Here is a 26,730-nt window from a genome sequence, read left to right on the forward strand (position 1 = left end):
CACGGAGTTAACGGAGCGGGGCGCCGGCGCGAGCCCGCGAGGCCCCCGCCCCCGCCCCGCGCCCGTCCCCGCGCCCGTCCCCGCACCCCAGCGCCCCAGCGCCGCGGGGCTGCCGCCGGACCCGCCGCAGGAAGCGGAAGGCGGGCGGGCGGCCGGCCGGGCGGGCGGGCGGGCGGGCGGCCGGGCGGCCAGGCTCTGCCCCGCGCTGCCATCGGGCGGTGCGCGCGCAGCCCCGCGCCCCGCGCCCCGGAGCCAGTCCGCGCCGGCGAGCAGCGGGGATGCTGGCGGCGCCGCGCCCCGGGCGCTGAGACCCCGCCGGCCAGACCGTGCCATCCCTTTCTTGGAGGGCTTTTTGCCTGTCGGCTACGCTGGCCACGCTGATGTGACCACCCCCCATCTTTTTTTTTTTTTTTTTTTAGGGGAATGATGGGGATCTTTTTGGTGTATGTTGGATTTGTTTTCTTTTCCGTTTTATATGTACAGCAAGGGCTTTCTTCTCAAGGTAAGTCTGCGCTCATCGGCAGATATGCATTTGCTTGTGCTGTGTGTGTGCGTGTGCGCGCGCGCGCGTGTGTCTTCTCCACATTCAAAGAATAGCCAGGCAGATGTGGTGAGGTTCTTAGCAAGTCAACAGAGAAACCGTGTTCTGTTTGGCATTTTTCTTTAAAGTTTATTAAATAGTAGCCATGCTCGATTTGTGAGCGAATCTGGTCGGCGCCTGACGGCGAGGTGGGTTTCTCGGTGAGCACAAACACAGGGCTGTGTGATGTGAGTGTGTATGTGTGTGTGTGTGTGTGTGTGTGTGTGTGTGCGCAAAGGGTAACCACTCATGCATACAAAATCATCCTGAACAAACAGCTGGGGAGAGGGGACTCTCCATGGCTGGCCCTCCTCTTCGACGTGGGCAGTATGCGCTTAGAGTTTCCTTTCTCTGGGGGCCGTGTGACTTCGTTTGCATGTGTGTTTACCAAAGGACAGTCTCCTCCGAGGACCCATTTTTTAAAAAGGCACGATTTGCGTTGCAAGCAGCGACAGCCTGCAGAATCCGGTTGCTCGGGACTTCTCAGGCTGCGGTTGTAGTGACCATTTCAGCGCTATGACCAGATCCCATCTCGGCTGCCAGAGGACTGCATCACTCCTGCAAACCGAAAATGCCGTGTTCTCGTTCCTTCCGGCTTGCCCAGAAAAGTCCTTTTCAGATCCAGAATGTCTCCCGAACGTCTCCCATCTCCTCTGAGTGTGAACACAGTTCCACTGCAGGCGAGATCACGCGGGGATTTCATGACATTTTTGAAAAAGAGACGCTGACGGTGACTCGCTTTAAAAAGTGGGAGCAAAGTGCAGCCAGCCTGATTCAGCCCTGCGGCCCCCTCGGTCCCCTTCCCCATGAGTGCGCATTGTAGTGTGCGCTTCCGTCAGCCACAGACCCCCCCCCCCAAGACTTTTAGGGCATCCTCAGCTCCTCGTAGACTGCCCCTTAGTCAAGATAAGAACAGCCATCCAAGGCATTCCGTGTTTGAGAAGTACCTTTGGGAGACAGGGAACATCTTTTTCTTTTTCGAGTTTCACCATGACTCCATGAATCTTGCAAACTAGCCGTGCCAAGATTGGTAAAGAGAAGGCTTGCGGGGAGGGGGGGGGGGTCCTCTCTCGTGACTTCTTTAATCTGAACAGTCGAGCCCAGATGTGTGGTTCTTGCGTCCCATGATGCATGACAGTTTACAGTACAATGCTTGATGGGAACAAACAGGAAGGTTAATTTGGAATTTGGAAAGGAGGAAATACGCACAGCTGGCAAAGGGCGCGACTTGTTTCACTGCCTCGGAATCGCAATTGCCAGCAACCGTTTTGATGTATCAGGAAAGTGCATTTTGGCAGATAATCGTGACCCGTTCTCTGTTACATGAAACACGCAGTGAGTCATAGATTGTTTAGGAACTTGGAGGCAAGAGGCTGTCCTCGTCTACCAGTTTGACAGATTTGTCTAAAAATGTACTTCAGTGAATCCCTGAGTACGTTTCGGGAGCTACTGCAATCTGACAAAAGGCATTTGTACCTAACTGCACATCTTGGCTCACAGAGGGGAGTCATTGGCAAGCTCGTTAACCTTTCCATTATCTGGACTTGATCGGCAACAAAATGATTTCGGCATGATGCCAAAAATAAGACAAGAAAGAGGCAAAGGAAAAGGGCTTGGGGAGCCAGGCAAAGTCTGCGATGTCACAGAAGGGTTTTTGTTCCGGTTTCCCGCCCCCTCCATCCCCCCACCAACTCCAAGGGACATGTAGTGAGCTCTTAAGAGACGCTGGCAAGAGTGGTGAGGATATTCCAAAAGGGTGCATTTCTGTTTTGCAGCAAAATTTACTGAGTTTCCGCGGAACGTGACGGCAACCGAGGGGCAGAATGTGGAGATGTCCTGCGCTTTCCAGAGCGGCTCCGCCTCGGTGTACCTGGAGATCCAGTGGTGGTTCCTGCGGGGGCCCGAGGACCTGGAGCCCGGGGCCGACGTGGCCGGGGCACAGGTAGCCGAGTCGCGGTGCCCGCACCCGTCCCTTCGCGTCCGTCCCACGCGCGCGGGCTTAGCCCGTCGAGTGTCCAGCGGGGGGCGGGGCCCGGATGGAGCCTGGGGACCCACCTGGCTCTCTCCGTGTGGATGGCGCCCAGGGGGTGAGCATGTGCCCTGGGCACACGCCACGTTGAAACCAAGGGAGGCATGTTGTCCGGTCTTGGTCCAGGAATAGCCTCCCCTTTCTAATACTATTACTGTCAGCTGCCCGTGATGACACTGCTGTGTTGTCACACACACACCCGCTCTGGACCCTCGCTGCCCCCTTCAGGGAGGGTAAGATGGGGGGCAGGAATTCCGTCGGGGTCTCCATCACCCCTAGCCCCCACCCGCGTCAGTTTCCTCTCGCGTCTGTTGTTGGTAGAGGGGGGAAGAGAGAGAGAGAGGGAAGGGGGAGACGGAGAGGAGGGGGCGCGGAGAGAGGGGGGCTGAAGAGGGGGGAGAGGAGAGAGATTGGAAGGAGGGGGAGGGGCAGATGGGGAGCTCTAGAGAAGAGGGGGGAGACTGAGAGGGAGGTGGGGGGAGGGGGCTGAAGAGGGGGGAGAGGAGAGAGATTGGAAGGAGGCAGGGAGGTGGGGGCGGGAGAGAGGAGGGCGGAGGGGGAGGGGGGGAGAGAGAAAGCAGGGGGGCGGGGGAGAGAGGTGAAGGGAGAGAGGCAGGGAGGGGGATGGGGGTCACGGGGGGACCCGAGGCCACGGAGGGAGAGGGGGCGGCGGGGGCGGGGGGCGCGGAGCGGCGGGGAACGAGGGTCCGCGCGGAGACTGCAGGCAATTCAGCAGAAGAGGCGGCGGACGGGTGGGGCCGGGAGAAAGTGTGTAGAAGAGACCGCAGGGAGGGGACGCGGGCCCGGGAAGGCGCAGGGGCGAGTCCCGCAGACTCCCGCGCGCCCCGGGGCGGGGGGGCTGACCCGAGCGCGGCCCCGTGAGGCCCCGGGTCCCCGGCCCCGGAGTCGGTGCGCGCCCGTCCCTAGGCCCCCCTCCGCTCTGGAGTCCCCGCCCCCGAGTCCGGGTCCCCCCGAGTCCCCCCTCCCCTCCGGAGTCCCCGACCCACAGTCCTGGTCCCCCGGGGTCTTCCCTCCCGTCCGGAGTCCCCGACCCAGAGTCCCGGTCCCCCCGAGTCCCCCCTCCCTCAGGAGTCCCCGACCCAGAGTCCCGGTCCCCCCGAGTCCCCCCCTCCCCTCCGGAGTCCCCGCCCCCGAGTCCTGTTCCCCCAAGTACCCCCTCTCCTCCGGAGTCCCCGCCCCCGAGTCCGGGTCCCCCCGAGTCCCCCCTCCCTCCGGAGTCCCCGACCCAGAATCCTGGTCCCCCCGAGTCCCCCCTCCCCTCCGGAGTCCGCGCCCCCGAGTCCTGTTCCCCCAAGTCCCCCCTCCCTCCGGAGTCCCCTCCCCAGAGCCCAAGTCCCCGCCCCCAGTCCCTTCCTTCCCCTCCCCCTTCCCCTCCCCCCTCCCCCCAGCGGGGCCCCCAAAGCCGGCAGCGCCCCCCGCCCCCCCGGGTCCTCTCGAGCCGCAGGCCAGGCCGGGGCTGAGCGTGTGTCCCCCCTCCCTCCTCCCCGCAGGCGGAGCTGCTGCCCGACCGGGACCCGGACGGCGAAGGGACCAAGATCAGCGTGAGTGTCACCGCGGCTGCCCGCCGGCCCCAGGGCACCAGTTAGTGAATTTCCGGTTGTCAAAAGCCTTTTACCTCACTGTCCGCAAAAAAGGCACCTGGCAAAGGCCGCTGGCCCCTGCCTTACCTCACTGGGCTTACACGCGCTGAAGCGGATTTAGAGCCCATACAATGGAGCTGTTTATCCTAATGGTGTAAATGTTTGAATTAGAGAATCATTTTGCCGCCCGCAGAGGTGCGTGACACTTTTTCCTTGCTCTTTTTGTTAGCAGTTACGTAACTGCAGGAGTGAAGGGGCTGCAATGCTAATATCCACTCCAAAACCACACCCATATTATCCTCCAAAAGCAAGTAAAACGCTGATGTGTGAAAATCTTCCTAGGCAGAAAAAAAGTAATATAATAAAGCATTTAACAAGGAGATGAAATTGTGGTAACAACTCAGCTTTCAATATTATTCCCAACGTGTGCAACGTATTTCTAATGCCAGTGATCAAAATCATAAAACTCTAAAGCCAAAAGCTAATAAAAATATGAAAACATTATCGGGAAGGTTAACCTGTTGAAAATAGAGCCGTTTTTCTACTCTGCTGGTTATTACTTTCCATAACTGTGCCTAAAATTAGAAAAAAAAAAAATCTTTTCTATGCTACACTTCCAGTGAAGCCATATAGAATCACTTTATACTAATAAAATTGCTCTGCTTGTCGATAAATAAGTTTCTGTTACTAGAAATAACATATTTATAAAGAACCTAAAAATCCAATAACCCACATTTTAAAAAAACTTATTCTGAGGCTATTCTAGGGCATAAAGTGGTATAACATTGGGGTTATGCCATAACTAAAAGCGTAAAAAAATATATTGTGCGAATACAATCAAATTCTAATCTAAATGTATAATCTCAACGTGGGAGAAAATATGAAAAAAATAAGATATAAACCAGAAACTCCAATTTATAGTCATAGACTTACTGACTTTTTAGAATGTTTCAATTCTTCTTAGATCACAAAAATAGTTGCTTTCAGACAGTGCTAGAAAAGCTTTGTTGGTGAGATCAATTATTAATGATGTTTTTCTTCAATATTTCGTTTTTCATACATACATATAATTAGATTGTTTATCCACTATTCATCTTCCACCCTTCACCCACGCCTCGATCCTCCAAAGACCACTCTGCCCATCTTGACCCAGGGAGGCACGCAGTCAGATACATAGTCATGCACGCAACTGCTAACAGCATCATCTCTGCCCAGCGTTCATAGAATCCAGCAAACTGGGAACAGTGCTAGACACCAACTGACATAGAAAGCCTTGGGTGCCCAGTTAACCTGCTGTGTGACCTTGAAACATATTCCTAAGCCAGCAGTTAATTTGGAATTCCCAGACAGCTTTCATAAATTACAGATAGGAGCTTCGTCCCCTAGAGATGCAGACAGTACTTCTGCATTCATCCAGGTGAGAGCGTTTTCTAAAGGTCCTTGGGTGACTTTGCTTTGCAGTCCTTGTGGGAAATCACTGACCGAGACCCCTGAACAGTTTCCTTTACTATAAAATGGGCTAATAATAAAACTGCTCTGACTGCCCCAGACTTCATCAGGTGCTTCAGATGAAAACATATTTGAAATTATTAATTGCCATCCTTTGTACAGAATTACTATACTATATATGTAATTTTTTGCACATAAATACATACTCATTTGTATGTGCAACTCTATATGAAAAAAAAAGGAACATTTCGCAAGTTTTCATAATTATTTGTGGCCATTTGAAAGTATAAAGGCTTATAGTGGAATTTTTTCTCTGTAGATCTTTTGAAACCATCCAAATCCTCAGATCTGGACGGTCTTAAGAAATCCATCATCCTGTCAGTCATGGATAATATATGGTGTATGGCAAATCTGGCTGTTCTGATAAGGGTGCTAATTGGATATTTAGATCTATTACACATTATTTAGAATCTTGTATATTAAACACGATCTTATGTATAATCTTGCTGTTAATCTGGCATACAAGTTATGAGAAGCGATAGGAGAGTTCGTTCCCATTTTGAAAATCAAACCCGTGTTTAATTTGATGGTGTCCCAAGTTCAGGAGCATAAAGACCCTATACCTGAGCCATAGGGTTTCACGTGATGTCAGTCTGCACCCTGAGTCACGCCACCCGTGAATATAGGTCCTATATTTGGGGGGCACCCAGAATTGTAGTAGCCAAGTTGATTTCGTCAGTTCCTTTAGCAGTCATCCCAAAGCGGGGGTAAATTCTCAGTTAAACTCAGTCGTGACCAGCAATGTATTCCTGTGATGTCTCAGAGACTCAGCTGACCTAACCAGGCGCGGGCCAATCCCGTGATTGGGAAATGGCCAAGCGGGTACCACAAGCTGGGGGCTGACAACCACGTGGCCCGTGGAACCTGGCCTTGGCTGAATCAAGCTCATTACAACGCAATCTTGCTTTTTGTTTGTAGGACAGATTAAGTAAGATCTTCTGATTTGACCACTGAGGAAATAAACAGCTTTCTGCCTGTGGCTGGGAGGCCACTGGGACACTTTAATTTTCCAGCGTGATTAGTGAGCTCGGGACCAAGTGTGGGAAGGAAACCACTGGACGTAGCACTTTTTTTTTTTTAATTTGACCTTTTTTACCTGCAATTTTTCAGACAGTGAAAGTCCAAGGGAATGACATCTCGCACAAGCTTCAGATTTCCAAAGTGAGGAAAAAGGATGAAGGCTTGTACGAGTGCAGGGTGACGGATGCCAATTACGGAGAGCTCCAGGAGCACAGAGCCCAGGCTTACCTGAAGGTCAACGCCAACAGCCACGCCCGGAGGATGCAGGCCTTCGAAGCCTCGCCCATGTGGCTGCAAGACGCCAAGCCTCGCAGGAACGTCTCGGCGGCGGCCGCGCCCAGCAGCATCCACAGCTCTGCCAACCAGCGAATGCCCTCCACTTCCAGCCCTCAAGCGGTAGCCAAAATCCCCAAACAAAGTCCACAATCAGGTATGGATCCCCCTTTACCACCCGCAAACCTCCACAGGAAGGTGGATAAGAGCAGCCAGGTTTCCATATGATGGTTGTAAAGGCAGAGAGCTAGCTCAGTTGGAATGAGGATGCGCTGTGAGACAGACGGGAAGCAAGCTCCAGGCTGTCTTCCCAGAGGGTGTGAATTGTGCTGTTAATTGCTGGCCGTGCTTCAGTGCAGGGCATCTGAGAGCTGGACTTTATTTTTTTCCCCTTCTGTATTTACACATTATAAGCACAATAAATCACGTAATGTTTCAGTGCATTACAAATGCAAGTTCATTCTCTCTACAGATTGATGTGTCAGTAGTGACCCAGATCAAGAGACCTTCACTTAATCAACACGCAAATGACAGAGGCATCCCATTTTCAGGGACCCCCATTGCCTTAAGCAGGACCTGGCGCCAAGGGCTTTTGATTGGGAAGGAGGAATTGGGGCTGCCTGTGATGAAAGTCATAATGGGAGGAAGCGAGGTGGGTGGTGCGGAGATAAGGCAGCTCCTGTCAATGTTGCCCTGGTGCCAAATGAGAAGCTCAGTCACACACTTCCTCAGTCAGCTGTGGAAGCTAAAGCTGTTTTGAATAGCGTTCATTTATGCAGTCACTCAGCCAATGGAAAGTCACTGAAGTTTTAACCATGGCCTGGGATGAGCAGGGCCTGACACCACCCCGAAATGCTCCTGTATTTCGCTCAAACGTTTGATGCAATATTATAGGACGAAGGGACCATAATATATTTACCCGATCATTTTTTTAAAGTTTTTCCCCTTATATCCCTTTTATCATTGAAGAGTTACTACTTGCCACCACTATTGGTAATTAAAAAAATCATATTGCTAACATTAAATTTTTTAAAAAGCAGTCATTTTATCAGGATGATTTATATATATATAAATCTTTATGTATTTAAATATATAGATGTGTATCTTTAAATCTTTGCTTGTAAACAACGCTTTTAAAGTAATGGGTGCCCCCCTGGGTTTCCACGTTAAACCTAATGTGCTGATGGAGATGATCCGTGGTGAGTTTGCCTAAGGCTCCCTGTGAGTTCACACCTGCTTTAAATGTAGGCGAGGCGCTCTCCCAGAATGCTTTTGTCATGGCAGCTCATGTCAGTGTGGTGAATACACAGCTTAGCCCCTCTGACGTCCAGTTTTGTCTGACTTTGTCTCATCTCCCCCTTTATTATCTGTTTTCTTTCCCAAAGTAAAGAAAAAAAAACCATGGCTAGAATATACACATTATCTGCACATAATATAAGTATACATACATGCTATAAGCTATATATATGCTGCATATATATGTATACCTAATGGTTATCATTTCTGTAGCCATTATTTGGTAAAGATTTAGTGTCTTTGGGGACATTGCCCTCCCCTTTCATGCTATCAAAAAAAGCAACTAGACATTTAAGGCAGAATTACAGAGTACCCTCAGCAGACAGTTCACAGCCTAATTAGTGAGAACGGCAAATCATGGAAGTGAAATTATTAGCCTGTGTAGAATGTTCCAAGCTGGATGCCATAAATCCACGCTGGGAACTCAGACAGACAGATTTCCGTATTCCCAGTGAAGGATCCCAAGCATAGAATGAAATGTTCTATCCAGTTCTGAACGCGTTACTTTTTGGATTAAAAAACGTACTCAACGATTTTATTTTAACGTCTCTCTCAGTGTTGCAGTTGGTGCCACCTGGTAAAAGGTTACCTTTCTTCTAAGTTTCCAACCACACTCACTGTTCATTTTCCATCCCGTCACCAGCCTCATTCATTGCTTGTTCTGGAGGAAGGATGAAAGAAATCAGGGGATATGCTGATGCATGGGAGCTTTCACTCATTAAAAGCCATTTCCATTAAAAAAAAGTATCCGCTAGAGCAAAGATTCATCGGAAATGCATTTCAGAAAATTTTTCACTTCTATTTTCTTTTCTACCAGTGAATACTGGAAAATATTTTGTAGGCATTTAGCATCATTTTCTAACTTCTCGTTCAGAAGCGAGGGCAGTCCAGCCCCCCGTTTTATTCATGTGTAAGTTTCTGTGCTTGCACACGTATTGAGTAAAATACGGTATTTGGGATGGATATTTATAAACCATGATATTGACTGTAATACCCACATCCTGATTTATATTTTTGCTTTATAATTTTTCGGGTTATATTCAAATAAAGCTGATTTCAATACCCATGCTTCATTTATTCATTCACTCTCCATCCTCAAGAGCTTATATGCCAGGCTCAGTAATGCAAAAATGGAAGACAGAACTTCCTCTCTTCAAAGAGTTTATATTTTCATTTGTGAGGCAATAAAATATTTGTAAATTCCATTGATCATACATCTTCCATATTCTATTGAAGACAAGCCATGATGAAGACACAAAAATTAAAACCTTGCCTTTAAGGGCCAAGAGTTGCACTAGCCTTTCTGTTACGTTTTCTTGATACAGGAGTCATGCATCACCATAATATATATGACACCGTGGTACCAACCTATTACCCAAGGGCTGGTCCATCGGCTTTTTATTTTCATCATAGTTTTGACTTAGTTGACTGAATCATTTAGACAGAAATACCCAACTCTCAATTTCATACCCTTTTCTGTCAAATAATTTCCGTGTCTCTGTGAAGGAAAATTACTAGCTGGAAGTAACTCAGTATGTAATGTTCCAATTGTCATAGAATTTTACCAGTTTTCCCAGGGCAGATACTTACATGAAAAAGATGGAAAAAGATGTGTACGCGATTACCATCTCAATATCACAAGATAAAGAAAAGACTTCACTGTCATTTCATACGGATAACCCCATGTTTTCCCCAAAGTTAGCGAGCATGTGACTATTTCCATCCAGCGTTATCGTTATGATATCTCTTTTTAAGTTCTTTTAATTCTCCCTCCATTTGAGAATCCACAATTAGAACCAAAATAATGAAGACAAATGATAAAGCCAACAGATGAAACTTGGCTTTTGAGCATCTTCGTTTCTCTTCTCGGACTCTTCTGACCTCTCTCCAGTTGTAACTAACACTGAAGAACTGCCCTGCGGATGCTCCGAGGTTGATGGCCCCTGATTCTAGCAGGAAGTGGTGTAGTTCCATCTTCACAGAGAGCAGAGACTTAGCTGAGATCCCGCCCCGTCAGCACATCTCCAGATACCTCAATAAACTACTTCTTTCAGAAGCCAGACTTCCCCTCCAGCCTCCACCCTCCCCCAGTTCCCATCCTCGGTTCCCCTCTGTCTTTGCTCCCTTCTGCCGGTCCCTTCCCCACACTCCTGCAATCAGGCCGCCAGAACCGCCCCTGCCCTGCCCCAGCCTGGCAGCCACACCCCCCAAAGGTGCACAGCCAGCACCCCCTCCCCTGAGGCTCTCCCTCCTGGGTCCTGGACCTCTCCATCTCCTTCCCACGTCAGTCCTGTGCGGGATGCTCCTCTGTTGTGGGTCTCCTAAAACTCCCGATTCCATCTCCACATCATTTGTCCTCAGATCCCCTCTCTTTCCTGAATTCTTCCTTTAAATGTGGCTCTTTTCCCATTCTCCACGCCCTGATCTTCTCATCCATTCCCACGGTTTCAGCTGCTCACTTTTCCCTAGAAAACGTCTCGGTTCACATTCTCATTCTGATTTTCTTCTTGGAGAGGCCAGACTAGGGCTCACCCTAGTCCCCCCAGAACATCTCCCCTATGTTTGCCCCAGGAGAGATGTGCAGATGGCTGACACCAGCCGTTGACACGGGGAGCCCCTTGTCCCCACCCCGAGCCTGCGCTGGCCCTTCCCACTGTGCCCAGCGCGGTGGGAAGAATTCACGCTATGCCAATTTCATGAGAGATAATAATAAATTGTTGTTTTAAGGCACTAGGTGTTAGTGTGGCTTGCTTTGCAGCAGTAACTATTCAGGTCAGGTCCTTAAACTGAAACATTCAAAATCGAATTTATCTTACCTTTCTCCCTAAAAAGAAATGTTCTTCCTCTGGTGTTCCCAAAATCATTTGTTTTCTTTTTTTTTTTTTTTTAATTGAAGTATAGTCAGTTACAGTGTGTCCATTTCTGGCACGCAGCATCATAGTTTCAGTCATACACACACATACATATATTTGTTTTCATATTCTTTTTCATTATCGGTTACTACAAGATGTTGAATATCTTGTCGTAACCCTGTGCTGTACAGAAGACATTTTTTTAATCTATTTTATATATAGTAGTTAATATTTGCAAATCTTGAACTCCCAATTTATCCCTTCCCGCCGGTAACCATAAGATTGTTTACTACGTCTGCGAGTCGGTTTGTGTTTTGTAGATGAGTTCGTTAGTGTCTTCTTTGTTCTTTTTTCTTTTTTTTTTTTTTTTTTTTTTTTTTGTTAGATTCCATATATGAGTGATCTCATATGGTATTTTTTTTTTTTTCTCTTTCTGGCTCACTTCACTTAGAATGACGATCTCCAGGTCCAAAATCTTTTAATAACATCACCACCTTCACAGGTCCTGGGGAAACCTTGAATACGTTCCCTCCTCTTGTGTCAGTTGCCATGATGAGTTAGCCATCGGTGCCGCTAAACGTCTCTTCAGAGCATCCTTGGACAACTGCCTCCTTTGTGATCTGCCAGCATAGCCTTCGTTCTCAGCACAGACCCACGTCTTTCCTCATCTATTCCAGCAGCTCCTCCTTGCCTGTTTTTATTGTGAGACACCGACCAGATCACAACAGAATTAAGTATTACACAGTTACCATTTCCAAAGAACCGCCGCCACCCTGCGTGGTGTAATTTCCAGCCCTTTTTTCTCCCGATTCCCCGATCCTCACACAGAATCTTCCAAATCGCTCTTTCCTGGGTATGTTGCCTGTATCTCTTACCCTGTGACTTTGCACGTCCTCGCATGGGTCCTTCCCTCTTCGCTGAGTTCCTACTCAAAGGCAAATCCCTTTAGAAAGGCTTCTCTTACTGTCTTAGAACTGGCTGTCTCCTCACTCCGATCTCCGTAGCATTTTTTATACTTACTGTGAAGCTGTATTGTATCATTTTCCCCTCTTTTCGATGCTGCCATTCCCACATGCTGGGAAACCTCAGACTCAGACAAGAGTAGGTGGTCACCCTGAAGATAACTTCTTGGCTCCAAAGGTCACCACGTCCCTGTTCATTCCTCTAAGTGCCTGCAAGAAGTGGAACTCATATTTGGGGACAAAAGGAGACAAGGGAGGTTCTGGTAGATCTCTGATTTTATCTTTTTTTTCTTATAATTATATTTGCATAGATAGATACCATTGCCACCATTTCAAAATTGATCCAGATGCCGAAAGAGTGTTTCTGCAAGTGTGTAGTGCTGGTCACCCGCCCCGGATTTGCCAGGGGGCTTGTTACAAATTCCTATTACTCCAGGACCCCACCCTGCACCTGTTGAACTGAAATCTCTGAGCCAGAAATAAGCTTTTTTCTCTTTTTCTTTTTATTGAGTTATAGTCAGTTTGCAATCTGTCAATTTGTGGCGCACAGCTCAATGCTTCAGTCCTACATGGACATACATATATATTCCTTTGCATATTCTTTTTCACCGTGAGCTACTGCAAGATCTGGAACATATTTCCCTGTGTTCTACAGTATGAACTTCTTTATCTATTCATTTTTATGTGCGGTAAATTATGAGAACCATGCCTCTAAAAAGTTCTTATAGGTGAGAGAAAAAAATTTATAATAATATGGTATCTGCATGTGTGTGATGCTGCAAACGGCTTTTTCAGAAACTGGTCTTTTGCTGTTAATTGGGTTGTGATGGACTTTTGTGGCGCTGTTGGCTTCATTTCTGAGCTCAGCAGTGGGCACGTGTCAGAAAACTGGCCATGGTTTCGGTGTGGTTATGTTTCCACGTGTGGGTAGGAGTGATTCTCTGAGCTTGGAAAGATGATCATTGTGCTTTCGACATGATGTGAACCTGAGCGTTGCTACAGCAGGTGGAAGCCGGGAGCTCTGGGGGGCCCTGCTTGGCTCACGCAAGTGGCAGCCTTCCCAAAGTGGCCAACGTTAGCGCGAACGATCTTCACAACAGATTTCAGAGCTGGTGAGGGGAGGGAGGTGAGGGTTTGAAGGGCCTGGGAGGAGATCACTTTTCTGATTTTAAAATATGAGCAAACGGTTGACTGCATCTAGATAAGAGGGCCAATTGTATAATCCAGACCTCGCTGTGGATTTTGGTTTAAATGATCCAACTTGGCTACTTACACGGGTTCAATTAACTTGATCATTGTAATTCTATCAGTTAAACGATTGCTGTGTGAATCGAGTGTCTATGAGGAAGATGAAAAATGGATCTGAGGCCATGCTTTGGGTAACAGAGGCCAGGGAATTTGCTGGAGCTGTGTTTGAACCAGAATTACATAGATGAAAAGTCTATACTGACTTCTGCGGTATATTTAACTATATTTAACTTAACTCACTGAAATTCAGTAACCAGCTGGGTCTGTAAAACCAAGGCTCTGTTGTGAGCTGGAAGGATTTTTCAGTGCACGGCCACCTTAAGATTCCTTAAGGTTCATTTGTGATCACTAGGAGCGCTGTGATGGAGACGGGAAGCGGAATTTGCCAATGTTTTAAGCTCTTTAAGGATGTCGTGATCCTTGAGATTTGAGGAAGCTGCTGGAAAGGCAGTTTTCTGGGTGGGTAACCAAGGGGTTGAGAAGTCGCTGGAAGGACCTCATTCTGTTGGTCAAAAAGATGACAGGTTCTCAAAGAGGAGAGGCAAGGGTTCTTTCTTCCAAGGACACTGGGACAGGTGCCTTCATTTCAGCTGCAGAGGGGCAGAAATCTGCACAGAGATGCTCCCTAGACTCCTGAAGCCTCTCACCAACAGAGAGAAAGGTTGCACATATTTCATTTCCATCAGTTACAGTTGTGTGGTGCTCCACTTCCTCATCAATTAAACAGGAGCTGTAGCACCGTCCTGACAGAGCTTTGAGGATTAAGTGGAATTGTACACACAGAGAGCATGGCACTGATCAGCTCTCAAAAAGGTGGCAACCAGTTGCTGCATTAATATGGCCAGAATGGCATGCGCTATTCTTGTATTTTTATTATTATTAGCAGCCGTGAAATGACGAAGGTAAATGGTTTCCATCGCCTGGCCCCAGTGTGGCCAGTATTTTCCTGGGTGGCTGTCTGTAGGTGAGGAGTTGAAGGGGCAAGACTAATTTATTATTCTTAATGAAGTTTTATTAAGTTTCATTGCTCACCATTTCACAGCTTCCTTATTCCCTTCTGTCACGATGCCATTAATGGGTGATAAATGTCCCCTACATAACCACGCCGTGCTGGCCACCAGCTGTCTTGCCCAACGTTGTAGCCACATCCTTATTGTGCGAAAGAATAAAATTCCAAAGGAGTTTTAGGACCACGAACTCTGTGACCTGAATAAAGAACATGTCTTTGGAAGCCAAAGTTCTACACACTGGCTGATATCTTAACTAAATCCAAGCTTTCAAAAAAAGACCCTCGGCATTTTTTAAATCACAAAATAATTGCACATGTATATTTATATTTTCATATACATATATTTATGTATACATATATTACATATATTAGATTATATATTACATATATTTATTGTATTCATACACAATATATGCACATTTATGTATATTTATAGTTTATATCTGATATATAATATATTTATTTTATATAATATTCATATCTACTTTATATATTATATAAAGGTTTATATCTGTGTATATTATCTAGGTATTTAGTTATATATAGTATTTATATCTTCTTTATATATCTTAAACATATACTTTATATATCTGAAAACATAAACAAGTGAGAATTTTGTTAAAAGCTTTAAAAAGAGAGAAAATCAAAATGGATTTAGAACCACGTAATAAGAAAGGCGTAGCTTGTGGTAGGAGATAAACACAGAATTGGTTCCTAGATTCACTCTCTACCACCTTGTTAGTTGAGTGAGCTGCACACAACAGTCACTCTGAACCTCAGAGTCTTTATAAATAGTTTAATATATTATATAATATAATATAATATAATCTATTATATAATAAATATATTTATATTAATATAATGAATAGATTTATATAAGTTTTATATTATTGATATATTAATAAATATATTGATATATTAATATATATTTATATAGAGATGAAAGAAAATTAGTGTGGAAAATTAAAACTGTAAAAAAATAATAGCTGATGAAATCAAAAGTATAATAAGGATTTATTTAATTAATAAGTGACAAAAAAAACACATGATTACAATTTGTGACGCAGATTCGAATGAATTTTGATTAATTAAAGAGCTAAGCAGAGAGGAAAAATTTGACCAAGGACAATTAACATAAAATCAGACACCTGAGACTTTGAAGGCTTAAAGTGCAAAATAGGCAAATGAAAATAACATTTTACTCTAAATCACTTGAAACATTTGCTTAATTAAATCAAGTGTAACCAATAAGTGATTTAATAGACGAATATATTTGTGTCTAATAATCAGGAAAAGAAGGGAAATTTTCAGTTTTATTGATGCAATGATTATGTAATCCACTCCAAATGACCTAGAGATGTTGAGAATGATCATGTTACAATATTGATAAAAACAAGATAAAGACATAAATGTAAATCAATTCTCCATATGGCAGCAATAACCAAATAAAAAGTCTTTGCAACTTAATATATAATCCTTAATACTAACTACAAGAAAAAGGTATAAAATATCTAATTTTTTAAAAAAGAATAACAAATAAGTTGTATAAATATAAAAATCATCAGAACAGTTTGTTAAAAGAGTTTAGGTTTGAGTAAATGAGTAAACATGCTGTTTTGGGATGGACAGTCAGTATCGTAAATGCCAGGTGTTTCAAAAGTATTTGCAGATCTGATGCAGTCTCAATCAAAACCCTAGTCATTTTTTAAAAATTGACACATATAATCCTGGCAAAGTTTTTGAAAATCATCACGTGTCATCCAGGTTGCAGTGACTCAGACATTCTGCTGTATCAATATTTGCAGGGTGAGTTGGTACTTCCCTTCTGGAGGAAAATTGGCAGGAAAGATAGGGCTTTAAATTGTGCGACCCGTTGTCCCTGAAATGATGCTCCTAGGAGGAAATTCCAAGGAGCTCGGGAGTGAGGCAGACCCAGACCCATGAACAGGGATCTGCCCATGACTGGAAATACTCACCAGACCAAGAGCAGGAGAGTGTCCCAATGAGCATGGCAAAACCATAGGATAAATACTAAGCACCTTCTAGAATCATGTTTTCAAAGAATGTTTAGAAGAGAACCAACATGTAACATAATGTGAAAAAATACAGGATACAATACTTTAAAGTGAAAACTAAAAAATACTAAATTTTAAATCAATCTAAGACATATGCATAGAGAAATGACAAGAAGAAACCGAATGTACATCAAAAGTCAAGATACCTTACAATTTTTTATTATTTGATTCCTCTGCTTGTGATGATAACATTTATACAATGATAATTTATTACTTTTGTTATCAGGGAAAAAAAGAACATTATTGTACATTTCCCAAATTTAAAAATAGCCCAGTGTCAGACAGCCCATCAGAGAGAAAACAAACTTGTATTCAACAAAGAAACAAAGAAAATCAAAGTAAATAAAGGTCTGGTATGATTGTGAAGCTCCTAACAAATTAAAAATACACATACATGCACGTACACACATGCATATGAATATTAAAAGTTTTACTGTGAAACTGTAGTCAGGGGTGGCCAGCAGCATTGAAATTAAGAACGTTATATCTTATTTCCTGGTGCTAGGTGGAGAATCTGACCGTCAAATTATTCCTGTTTTTCTAAACGTAGTGAGTGTGATCTAGATGAATTTATATTGTTGAAATAAGTTAAGCACATATAAATAAAATCCATCAATAAAATGACATGCAGTCATTTTTCCTCTCCATAGTATGAATCACTGACCCCCTGGTCTTGGGGGAGAACAAAGTAGTGACCCCTGGTGCAGTCACTGGGAGCTCCAAGGAGACTTGGAAATGATAATTATGTTTTATTTAATATAACTGCTTAAAAAAAAAAAAAAGCCTGAGAGAGAATTTTTGCATGAATTCTGAATCCTATAGGCATTAAAAAAAACCACTCAGTATAGGTTAAACTCTCAGTCCTTGAATTAAAGCAAATTGTAATAGTTGGAGCACCTTTTATCAGCTTCCTTTCTCAGGGCATCTGTCCTTGCCTACAAGGGGACAGGTGCTCTTGGTCACAGCCACTCAGCCAAGCCATCCTGCACTGACACCAACTGTCCTCAGAGTTTCCTCTGTTCTGTTCCCTGAGTTGCATGTGCTTATTTAAGCCTTCATACAAACACTGTTTGACAACATCGTATCCCAGCAAGGTGTGGATTAATATCCACCTTCTCCTTATGAATAAAGAGTTTGCTAATTAATAATGAAAACTTCCATGCAGAAGGCATATTTAAACTCAATGAGTAAATAGTTTCAAGCACTTTAACAGCATTAATTTAAATACCAGTAAATGTAGAGTTAATAATAAATCACTCTTATTTATGCATTAAAGCAGTTATTAAATATATGTAGCATTAAACTGAATTCTTTGAAAGCATTTGTTGTTCCACTAATGTATATTGTTCTCTCATTTTGTCAAAGCCACTCATATTTCCATGTAGGCAGAATTGAGAAGTATGGAGTTTTCAGGCATGAAGACTCTCGGGTGAGATTATGATGCAAGTCAGTTTGTAGCATCAGGCAGAAGTGGTTCTGAGTCTCAGCCCCCCCCCCCCCCCCCCCCTACTCGCTGAGTAAAGTTGAGCGTGTTGTTTAACTTCTCAGTTCCTTAATCGGCAAAATGATCGTAGCAGCCTTTCAGGACCACGGACAGAGGCAACACAGTCTTAGCTGTGGCGCCTTAATCGTCACCGTCCGCACTAAGATGGGTTCTTACGCAGATGCGTGAATGATGATGAAAATGTGCTGCTTTAAGATGCGCTTGGACTCAGCAGGTGGGAGGCAGCGTCGCTTTTCTGTGTCCATTCTTGAGTCGCTGCAGACAGTAGGAACTCTGGGAGCCTGCAGGGATTTTTTGTAAGCAAGACAATCTGGAACATTCTGTGGTGAATGGGGCATCAGCCACGCACTTTGTCACCTAGACCTTGTGTACGTGGGCACTTTTCTCCCTCAGCTACAATAAGAGGCCTTATAACTAGAATAGAGGTGAAAATTTGCTGACTGAAGGAAAGCAGGAAAGAAAATTTGAACAGCTGCTTGCTGCCAACATGCCTGGGCAAAATAAAATAGGTAATTTATGTATTAGGTCAAGATGAGGCATATTTCTTTTAAAAATGGATTTCTGGAAGAAACTGGCTCTGGACCCATAAGAATCTATTAAAAAAAGATATTCTTTTCAAAAAAAAATTATAGGATAAAATTATCCTACTATTTGACCTTTCCCCTAAAATTGTGATTCAGTATGTGCAAACCTGAATAAAAACTGCATTAAAAGCTAGCCCAAGTTTTCCCCCATAGCTACTTTCATATCCTAAAGCTGGCATTTGTAATAGAGAGACAAGTCAAAGGCCTGTCTGTCCCCAGAGCTGTAAGGGACACCCCACTGTGTTTAAGCTTGGCCTCTTCACAGGGCAAAACAATTGGGGTGTTGCTTCTTTTATTATTGGAAAATTTCCATTTTTAGGTTTGTTCATGTGATCAGCATCACTAATATTCACTTCTACAAAATAAAGATTCTGGAGTCAGACTATGGGATCACAGCAGGAGAGAAATTGTGTTCTTTCTCTCTTTTTTGCTTCTTTTGACCCCACTACATACTCAAACAAGAAAAGAAGAGAAAAAACTAAATCTATAGGCAGGTGCCCTGAAATTGGGACTCCCATATCAAAATCAAGAGTTAGGCTCACATAGGAAATTAATCCATCACAAAATAATCACAGCCGAGAGAGGATATTTGAAGAGCTGGAAAGAGTAGATGGAATAAATTGTCTAGACAGTTGTCCCAGTGCTCTCCTTTCTTCTTTGAATTAAAGACCCCCATCCTCTTCTAAAGATCTTTTTGGGAACCCTAGAGCTCTGGTTCTCTCTCCCCACCACTAACTAATGGTGGCACTTTGAACAATCAACTTAACCTCTTCTGGTCCCAGATGATCAAATTTGAAAACAAAAGTTTGGGAAAGAGAAATTCATGGAAAGAGGCGGACGTGTAAGGATAATGGTGGACCCACCTCTCATTCAAATATTTAAATGAATTTAGAGGAAGCTTTAAGCTCAAAAAGCTTATACTATGAAAAGTTCAAAATATTATTATATGATAAGGCATTTGGGACAGTATATGGAGCAAAAGAAGCTTTACTTATTAATGTTTAGGAAAACAAAGACGTTAATGATGTTTTCATATCCAATATTTATTAGTTCAGATTTGGGAAAAAGAAGTTTTCTATTTTTTTTCTCCACAGCACATCATAGCCAGGGCATTTTCTCTCAAAAGATGAACGTAAATTTAAATAATAACTTCACATCTTGATTTGACAGACGTGGAGACGGGGACGGAAGCTTACTTTGCCTCAGGGAGTTTCAGAAAAAGCACATGTCGAGTTGATCTGACTGTGTTGCTGTTTCTTCATTTCTGTTCCTTTGCTTTACAACCTATTAACCACGTAACCCAGGGTGAGCTGTTCCATGCCGCCGAGTTACATGTTCCCCATCTGTATGTTTGCTGTTCAGGGATGTTGAGAGGATGAACCAAGACAATGTGTGCAAAGCACCTACTGCGTGTTCCCTGACACATAGTAGGTACCCGGTTCACTGTAGCCATTTTGAAGATAGATGTGAACAAGTAATAGCTCTGTTAAATATTCTCATGATTGTAGACACAGGAATGAAATGGGAGCCCAGAAGAGGAAGGAGCTACAAGGGAGCCAGAGGTGAGGGCCAGGCAGCCTTTCCAATCTGGTCCCATGAGGCAGGAAGATGGCAGTGACCGTGATGAGATGGTGGAGGAAATGCCCCTTCTCCACCTGACCTCTGAGAATGCCTCAACCACTGTGCTCTGATTGTTTTTGTTTTGTTTTGCTTTGCTTTGCTTTGTTTTAAAGAAATAGATGGAATTTTCTGATAGTCTCTGAAATAATAATTATAGATAGTGAAGATAAAATATTCCAGGCTTTTTTAAGATTTCTCCTTGGCTAAACTCTCATTTGTCCCAGACACCGTCTTGAGAGATGCTGCTCAGTGAAGGCTATGCGTTCCTCGCTATTGCAGGACGTATAAAAAGGGCCGGAAAATGGAAGCCAAGTTTCTGTAGTCATTAGGCTTCTTAGGAGTCTCCGTTTGCAAAATGAAGAAAATGCGCTGCCTCCCCTCCCCTCCCCTTACAAAGGCATGAAAATTACACCTGACAGAACACTATGGAAATCTTCAAGCATAAAAACAAATGAAAGGCGCCATTATTCAATAGGAGTCAAAGGACACCATGAAATCACATTCTGAGTCAGAGAGGCATCTCTTGGCTCTCTCAGCCAGCTCTTCATTTCGGCATGCTATCTGCGCATTTTCTTCACATAATAGCACAATAGTATCTCCCTTTCTTCTTCACAGGGTATTGTGTGTTGGAGGCAAAAGTTTCGAAACTCAGGGCATTGTTTTAAACTTTGCGAGTAATAAAAAAAAAAAGCTAAAATGTCACCCTTGCCTTTAATGATCTTTTAGAGTGATCAGTGAGGACAAATGTAAAAATAATGATTATAAGTCAGTATAAGCCATGCGCAGGCTATAGGAGAAGCAAGACCAAAATGGCTGCTGAAGGTCGGAGGAGAGAGAGCTCACAACTAGTTGGTGGGAACAGACTCAGTGGAAAATAGGATATTTGAGGGCATGCATGACCATCTTAGGGCCATAATACATTATGGATAACACATTATGGCATGGAGCAAAAGAAACCAAATAAAGCAGAAATGAACGGTCCAATGCCACGTTTCACATACTGATAAGAAAAAAGAAAGTACATAAAACAGTAGTACACAATCATTCTGCTCGTGTTAGAAAATAAATGAAAGAAACAAATACCTTATTTGAAATTTCAGGAGTGGCTGCAAAGGAAATTAGAACTCAGGGCTTCTGACTGCAATCCTGAATCTCATTATTTAAAAAAAAAAAAGTAAAATGTTTCTATCCATAAAAATAAGAGTAGAACATGACAAGCTGCCAAAGTTTGCATTTGATAAAAAAAAATTGATTTTTCTCTAGAATAGAATGTTATGTTTGCTAAATAATAGTTATATCCAGGAAAGTGTTCATCTGAATGAAAGTGATTATGAAGATTTGTTAAAATTACACAGGGCAAACGAAAACATTTTAGAGGCTCGGGTTTCACTGTCTAAACCTTTGCAATTAACAAAGATAAAGGAGCACATATCTTCTTCATTCAAGACATACACAAACCCTAGAAAGAAGAGAAAAACAATCAGTGATTTGATGACAAAACAGATTTGTTTTAGAATTGACTCTACAGGAAAAAAAAAAAACTTGTAATTGGCTTGACAAGGATAAATTTCATTTAATTAAAAATATGCTAGGAATCGCATTACCTAGAGTGGATGAATGATTACAATCTGAAAAAAAAAAAAAGTGCTGTGTTGCAATGGTTTATTGCGTATCTGATGGCAGTTTAAAAGTTTAGTCTTAAAATACCTTTCACAGTATATCATGGGGTTTGCTTCCAGTGATACCACGCAGGTAAATTTTGTTTTAACTTGCACATCCTGGACATAATATGATAGGAAATGTTGGTTCAAAATAAAGTAGCTGTTCCCTTTGAATTTTGAGAAAGAAGGCTTGTAGTACACAATTTCAAGCAATTTGAGCCAATCTACCATGGTCATGCTGAAAAGGGAACCATTATTTCACGAAGTACCTTTCTTGAAGAGTGAAATTTTTTTTCCTTGGTTTTGTTGTTTTTAGCATTTTTTTAAGTCTTTATTCAATGTCAGATGTACTTGGAGTCAAGTCAGGTGTTGGCAATTTGAAGAGCCACAGAATCAATTTTTTTCCCTTTCTTTTTTTTTTTCAATTAAATAAATCCCCATCAAAAATCTCTCTTCGAAAGATACTAAGAGCATATATCTAATTTTGGAAAGCCCTCTTGCTAAGTGGATTGTGTATATTTTCCTTGCAAAATATTTGTACTTAGAACTGCATAGGGGTCATATGGTTACATTTTTTTTACTATTTTGCACTTTTGAACCTCATCACCCCTCCTTGAATGAAGCAACGCTCCCCAGAGACCCACTACGAACCTCTGGGTCTTCTGTTAGTAGATTTCTGTGTTAAATGCATGGTTCACCCCACGAATGAGGGCAAATCAATGGCAGAATGAAAGTAACATATCTGAGAAACAGTATTGTGGGTTAGAAATAAACAGCCCCGTTAGAACTCCCAAATATGTACTCTACAGTGTGACCTTTTGAGAACATGTGTTTCCACCTCAATTTCTATCATTGCCAATGTGGACCTGAATATAATTTAGCTGAAATGTGTAAGAGATTGATTATTCCTACCGTCACCCCTCTTCAAACTTTCTAACATTTGTTGAATTTAAAAAAAAACAAAAACAAAGAAAGAAGAAATGCTTTGAGGTTCGTTGCATTTTTGTTTTCTTACTACTAAAGGTATTAAATACCTCATGTGTAGCTGACTGGATTAAAATATGGGGAGAAAAATGCAAAAATACAATTTAACCTGCTCCCTTATGGAGGCTCAGAGCTCTTTCAAAAACGTCCAGTTCTTGGTAGCACTAACGTTTTCTTCAGATTTGAAGGATAAAAAGTTGGGAAAGGTTTTCCTCTGAAAGCCGGTGCTCAAATGCACCCATGCCAGGGCGCGTTCTGCTCGCCCTTAAGAAGCCTGCTGCTCTCTCAGTCTGGGTTTCATCCCCTGTGGCGTTATGTTCACACCGGATAGTCAAACAGAGAATGTGTTTTTAGGTACCAGTCTAGGAGCAATCGAATGACTCTAGAGTCACGCGAGGAAAGAGTATTTGGGTTTGTTCCTCTCGGTGTTCCCAGTCGTGGGACGGCGTTGTTTGAGGACAGACAAAAGCAGACAAAGACCACTTCCTGGGACTGAAATCCTCTGTATGTGTTGTCGTTTGCAGTGCATGCCAAGACATTCATGAGCACCAGAGCCAAGCTGGCGAGCTAATTAAATATATATCTGTATGTGTTTAAAACAGCCTAATAAGGAGCATTGGAAATCTTCGAGATGAGCGAATATCTTATAACTTCTTCCGCAGGTGCGTGGATAGCTACAAGCCATGGACTTTCTGTCCTGCTTCTTGTTTGTGGCTTTGTGAAGGGTGCTTTGCTTTAGTCTAAGGTGTTGACTTTGTTCCAATATCACTTTCTCTTCTTAAAGCAAAGAGCAAATCGCCTGTAAAATCTACGGAGCGGACAGCAAAGTTGACCCTAAACTCCAAGCACCACCACTCTGCACCCACTGCTCTCTAGTTACCCACCCAAGGAGCGCCCGCCTTCGGAAGCATAAACGGAGAGGCTGCCTCACACTTTGTTTATAATCTTGGCCAAATCACTGATCTTTCATTTCAAGAGAATTAGTGTGACGTGATGAGACATTTTTTTCTAATAGCAAGATCTATTTTTTTCCCCCTTTTCTTTCGGATACTCAGAGCATCATTTCACTGACTGCTCAGGGGTTGGCCTGACCGTCATCGATAGTGAATATTTACTACAGATCCCACTGGTTTCCTACTAAAGATCCATTCTCTGCAGGAAATGAGCAGAAATCAAAAGGCTACAGAACACAAACTATCACCGAACAAAACCCCCGTTTGGGGGCAAGAACAAAATTATCAACACTGCGAGTCAAGAAAGAAAGCATTGTCTTAAATAAGGAATAATAAAAGAATTTTTTTTTTAATTTTTCCTTTCCTCTTGGGTTTTTGGGGTTTTTTTTTTTTTTTTCCTTTTTCTTGATTATACTTCTTGTATGGTGGCAAGTGGTGATTTTGGCCAATCCCTGCCAATCCTGGGAGGTTTATATAAAAACATTCTGAGTGTTCTAGATTTCAGTGCATTTTAATTCATTTTGCAATTCCTGTATATGCCAATGACAAATTCTGTAAATTGCTTATAGTATGTGTGAAATAGCATTAAAGTAGATAGAGAATGACCCTCATGCAAGCTGATTTTTATCATTCTATATATAAATATAGACATATGAATATCTGTATGTTGGGCCATCGACCAACCCTTTTTTGATAAAGCATTTGTTTTTTCACTTACAATTCATACATTGTGGGACTTTTGTAATGCACTGGTTCACTTCCACAGGTTTGACAGTTGCAGATGGTCCTGACTGCCCTCTGCTTCCTTCTGGAAAATGCATCTTCAAAACTGTATCGGTCTCTGATAAAGGAATTGATTGTGTTGTGTGTATGCTGTGTTAGAATTTGCTACGTTCCTTTCTCTATGGTGTTTATTCAGGTCTGAGGATCTTTTGACTCTGAAGAATTTATGCTGTCTGGTTTTGACAGCCATTCCTGGATGGTCATCATTTTTATTGTCAAAGAGCAACGTTGTTCCTGGAAAATTTGCCGTGGAAATGGGGATGGGGAAGGCGAAGGGGTCATCACGATTCCTTAAATTCCTGGAAGAACACTTCTCACTGTGGCTAAAAGCGCTGCTTCCTTTGAACCTTTATGATTTTGGCGAGCTTTGTCATTCTGTTATTTGCTGCTAATTACATTTTCATGTCTCCTAATTAAAGATTAAACTTTGGTTGTGGCTAAATCTGGTATGCAAAAGATGACTGCAGATATCTGACTAAAGAAGACGGTGTGCTCCATTTTCATTAGTTGAGCGAATTATAACATTAAACATTCCAATCCTATTTTTGGTGTTATGGTCATTCAGACTATTTGATTTAGAACCTGTTCACTACTCTGGCAAAGAATGATAAGCAGAATTCTCAGTGTGTTCCATACGCACTATGGAATAGACACACAGACACAGAAATGACCTAAGTTTTCCTTCCAGAGAGATTCTTCCATTTTCTTTCATAACAAACCAGAACATCATCACTGTAGGACTGTCAGTGGGAGCCTGAGGTGCTGGACTGAAGCTTGAAAGCAATGAATACCTCTGCTTTTCAAAGGTAAATGCGTTGATTTTCTGCAAGTCAATTACAAGCAATCTGCATATTTTCGTAATATTCTTGACATCATCTTCTGAGAAATAATGTTCCATGCTGAATCTTTTATTAGCATCTTTCTTGTTCATTTGGTTTATTATTTCAGTCTAATGAGAAAAATAAATAAAAGATGGATTGCACTATTTTATTAACCTAGAAATTTATTTTCTTTCAAAGTTGAATGCTTAAAATACATAAAATACAAAGATAAATATTATTTATTAATGCCTATCTGGACTCTAGACACTGCATACATTCAAGCATAAATTAGTGTTACAAATTCAAATCCAGCCACACTGGGAAAATTCACTGTGTAATTTACTGTGTAAAAACCCAAAGTTGAGGTCATGAAATTGGTCAGTTCTAAAACAAGACAGCCACGTATCTTTATCACTGATGCTCACCATTCTCGCTCATAATAAAGGCCATTGCACAGGCTTGTGAAGAATTTTATTAGACTCACACTGTCAGGGTCCTAAATAATGAAGATTTCTTTGTCAGAGCACCACCAAGAGTCAGACTCACTGGCTTCTTTGAGAAAGAACATGGCATACAGTCTATTCCTCCAAACTGGAAAATTTAATGTGGAAACTTCAATATTGGAACAGAAGACATAACCAATTAAAGACACGTCTAGTGGTTTTCACCTTAAATTGTGTGCCTCTGGGATTTTATTACCCTGTATGTAACCATGACAATAGAAACAAATAAAGCTTGAAAAGTACGTTATATGACTTTCTCAACCTTGATTTCCAAGGTTAGATAATAAACATTTTTCTAAGGCGCGGGGGTCATAAAAAGTTCAAATTGCTTACCTGAATTTAAGTAAATTCTTTAGTTCTTTCTTAAAGACATACAAACTGCTTACAAATGAAACAGTGCAAATGAAAACATTTGAAGATACGGTAGCAAACCCACTGAAGGCAGGAGCTCTTAATATGAGTTAGTAGATGAACTTGGTGGAGACCATGAACCCACCAACACTAAAGGACCTACTTATTATCATTTTGAACAAGTTCATCTGAAAGTTCTTGGAAGCAAGACATATTTAAGGAAATAGTGTATATATATATACATACTTTACAAAGAAAACATATACTTTTAAGTCCAGAATTTTTTTTTTAATTTCTCATATACAGCACAGAATAACAGATATGGGGTGATGTTTGCTGAATTTTTTAGAACAAATGTTAAGAGCGTCAAATACAGTTTTACAAAATATACACAGATAACCATTCACATACAGTGATCCTGGTATGGATTTTGATCTTATAAAAAAAAAAGACAAAATATTAAACTTAACCTAGTGGTAATTTCTATGAGAAAAAAATAATTGGATAATTGG

The 26,730-nt window shown here is 42.7% G+C and overlaps 1 protein-coding gene across 4 annotated transcripts; it reads left to right on the forward strand.

Moving 5' to 3' along the window:
• The first annotated feature begins 366 nt into the window (after positions 1-366).
• On the forward strand, positions 367-25,085 carry VSTM2A (V-set and transmembrane domain containing 2A). Of its 4 annotated transcripts, XR_004318582.1 has the most exons (6): positions 367-502; positions 2,356-2,522; positions 4,121-4,171; positions 6,830-7,169; positions 23,332-23,469; positions 23,592-25,085. XR_004318582.1 is itself a non-coding variant. In XM_014563276.2 (5 exons), exons 1-5 carry the CDS (start codon positions 424-426, stop codon positions 23,681-23,683), a joined length of 729 nt encoding a protein of 242 aa, XP_014418762.2. In that variant the 5' UTR covers positions 367-423; the 3' UTR covers positions 23,684-25,085. The 4 variants fall into 4 exon arrangements, 3 of the variants coding, with proteins under 3 accessions (XP_014418762.2, XP_014418763.2, XP_014418766.2); XM_014563276.2 differs by lacking the exon at positions 23,332-23,469; XM_014563277.2 differs by lacking the exon at positions 23,332-23,469 and having other exon boundaries at positions 23,470-23,596.
• Positions 25,086-26,730: the final 1,645 nt, after the last annotated feature.

The sequence above is a fragment of the Camelus ferus genome, unplaced genomic scaffold (genome assembly GCF_009834535.1).
Source record: "Camelus ferus isolate YT-003-E unplaced genomic scaffold, BCGSAC_Cfer_1.0 contig534, whole genome shotgun sequence".
Taxonomy (NCBI): Eukaryota; Metazoa; Chordata; class Mammalia; order Artiodactyla; family Camelidae; genus Camelus; species Camelus ferus.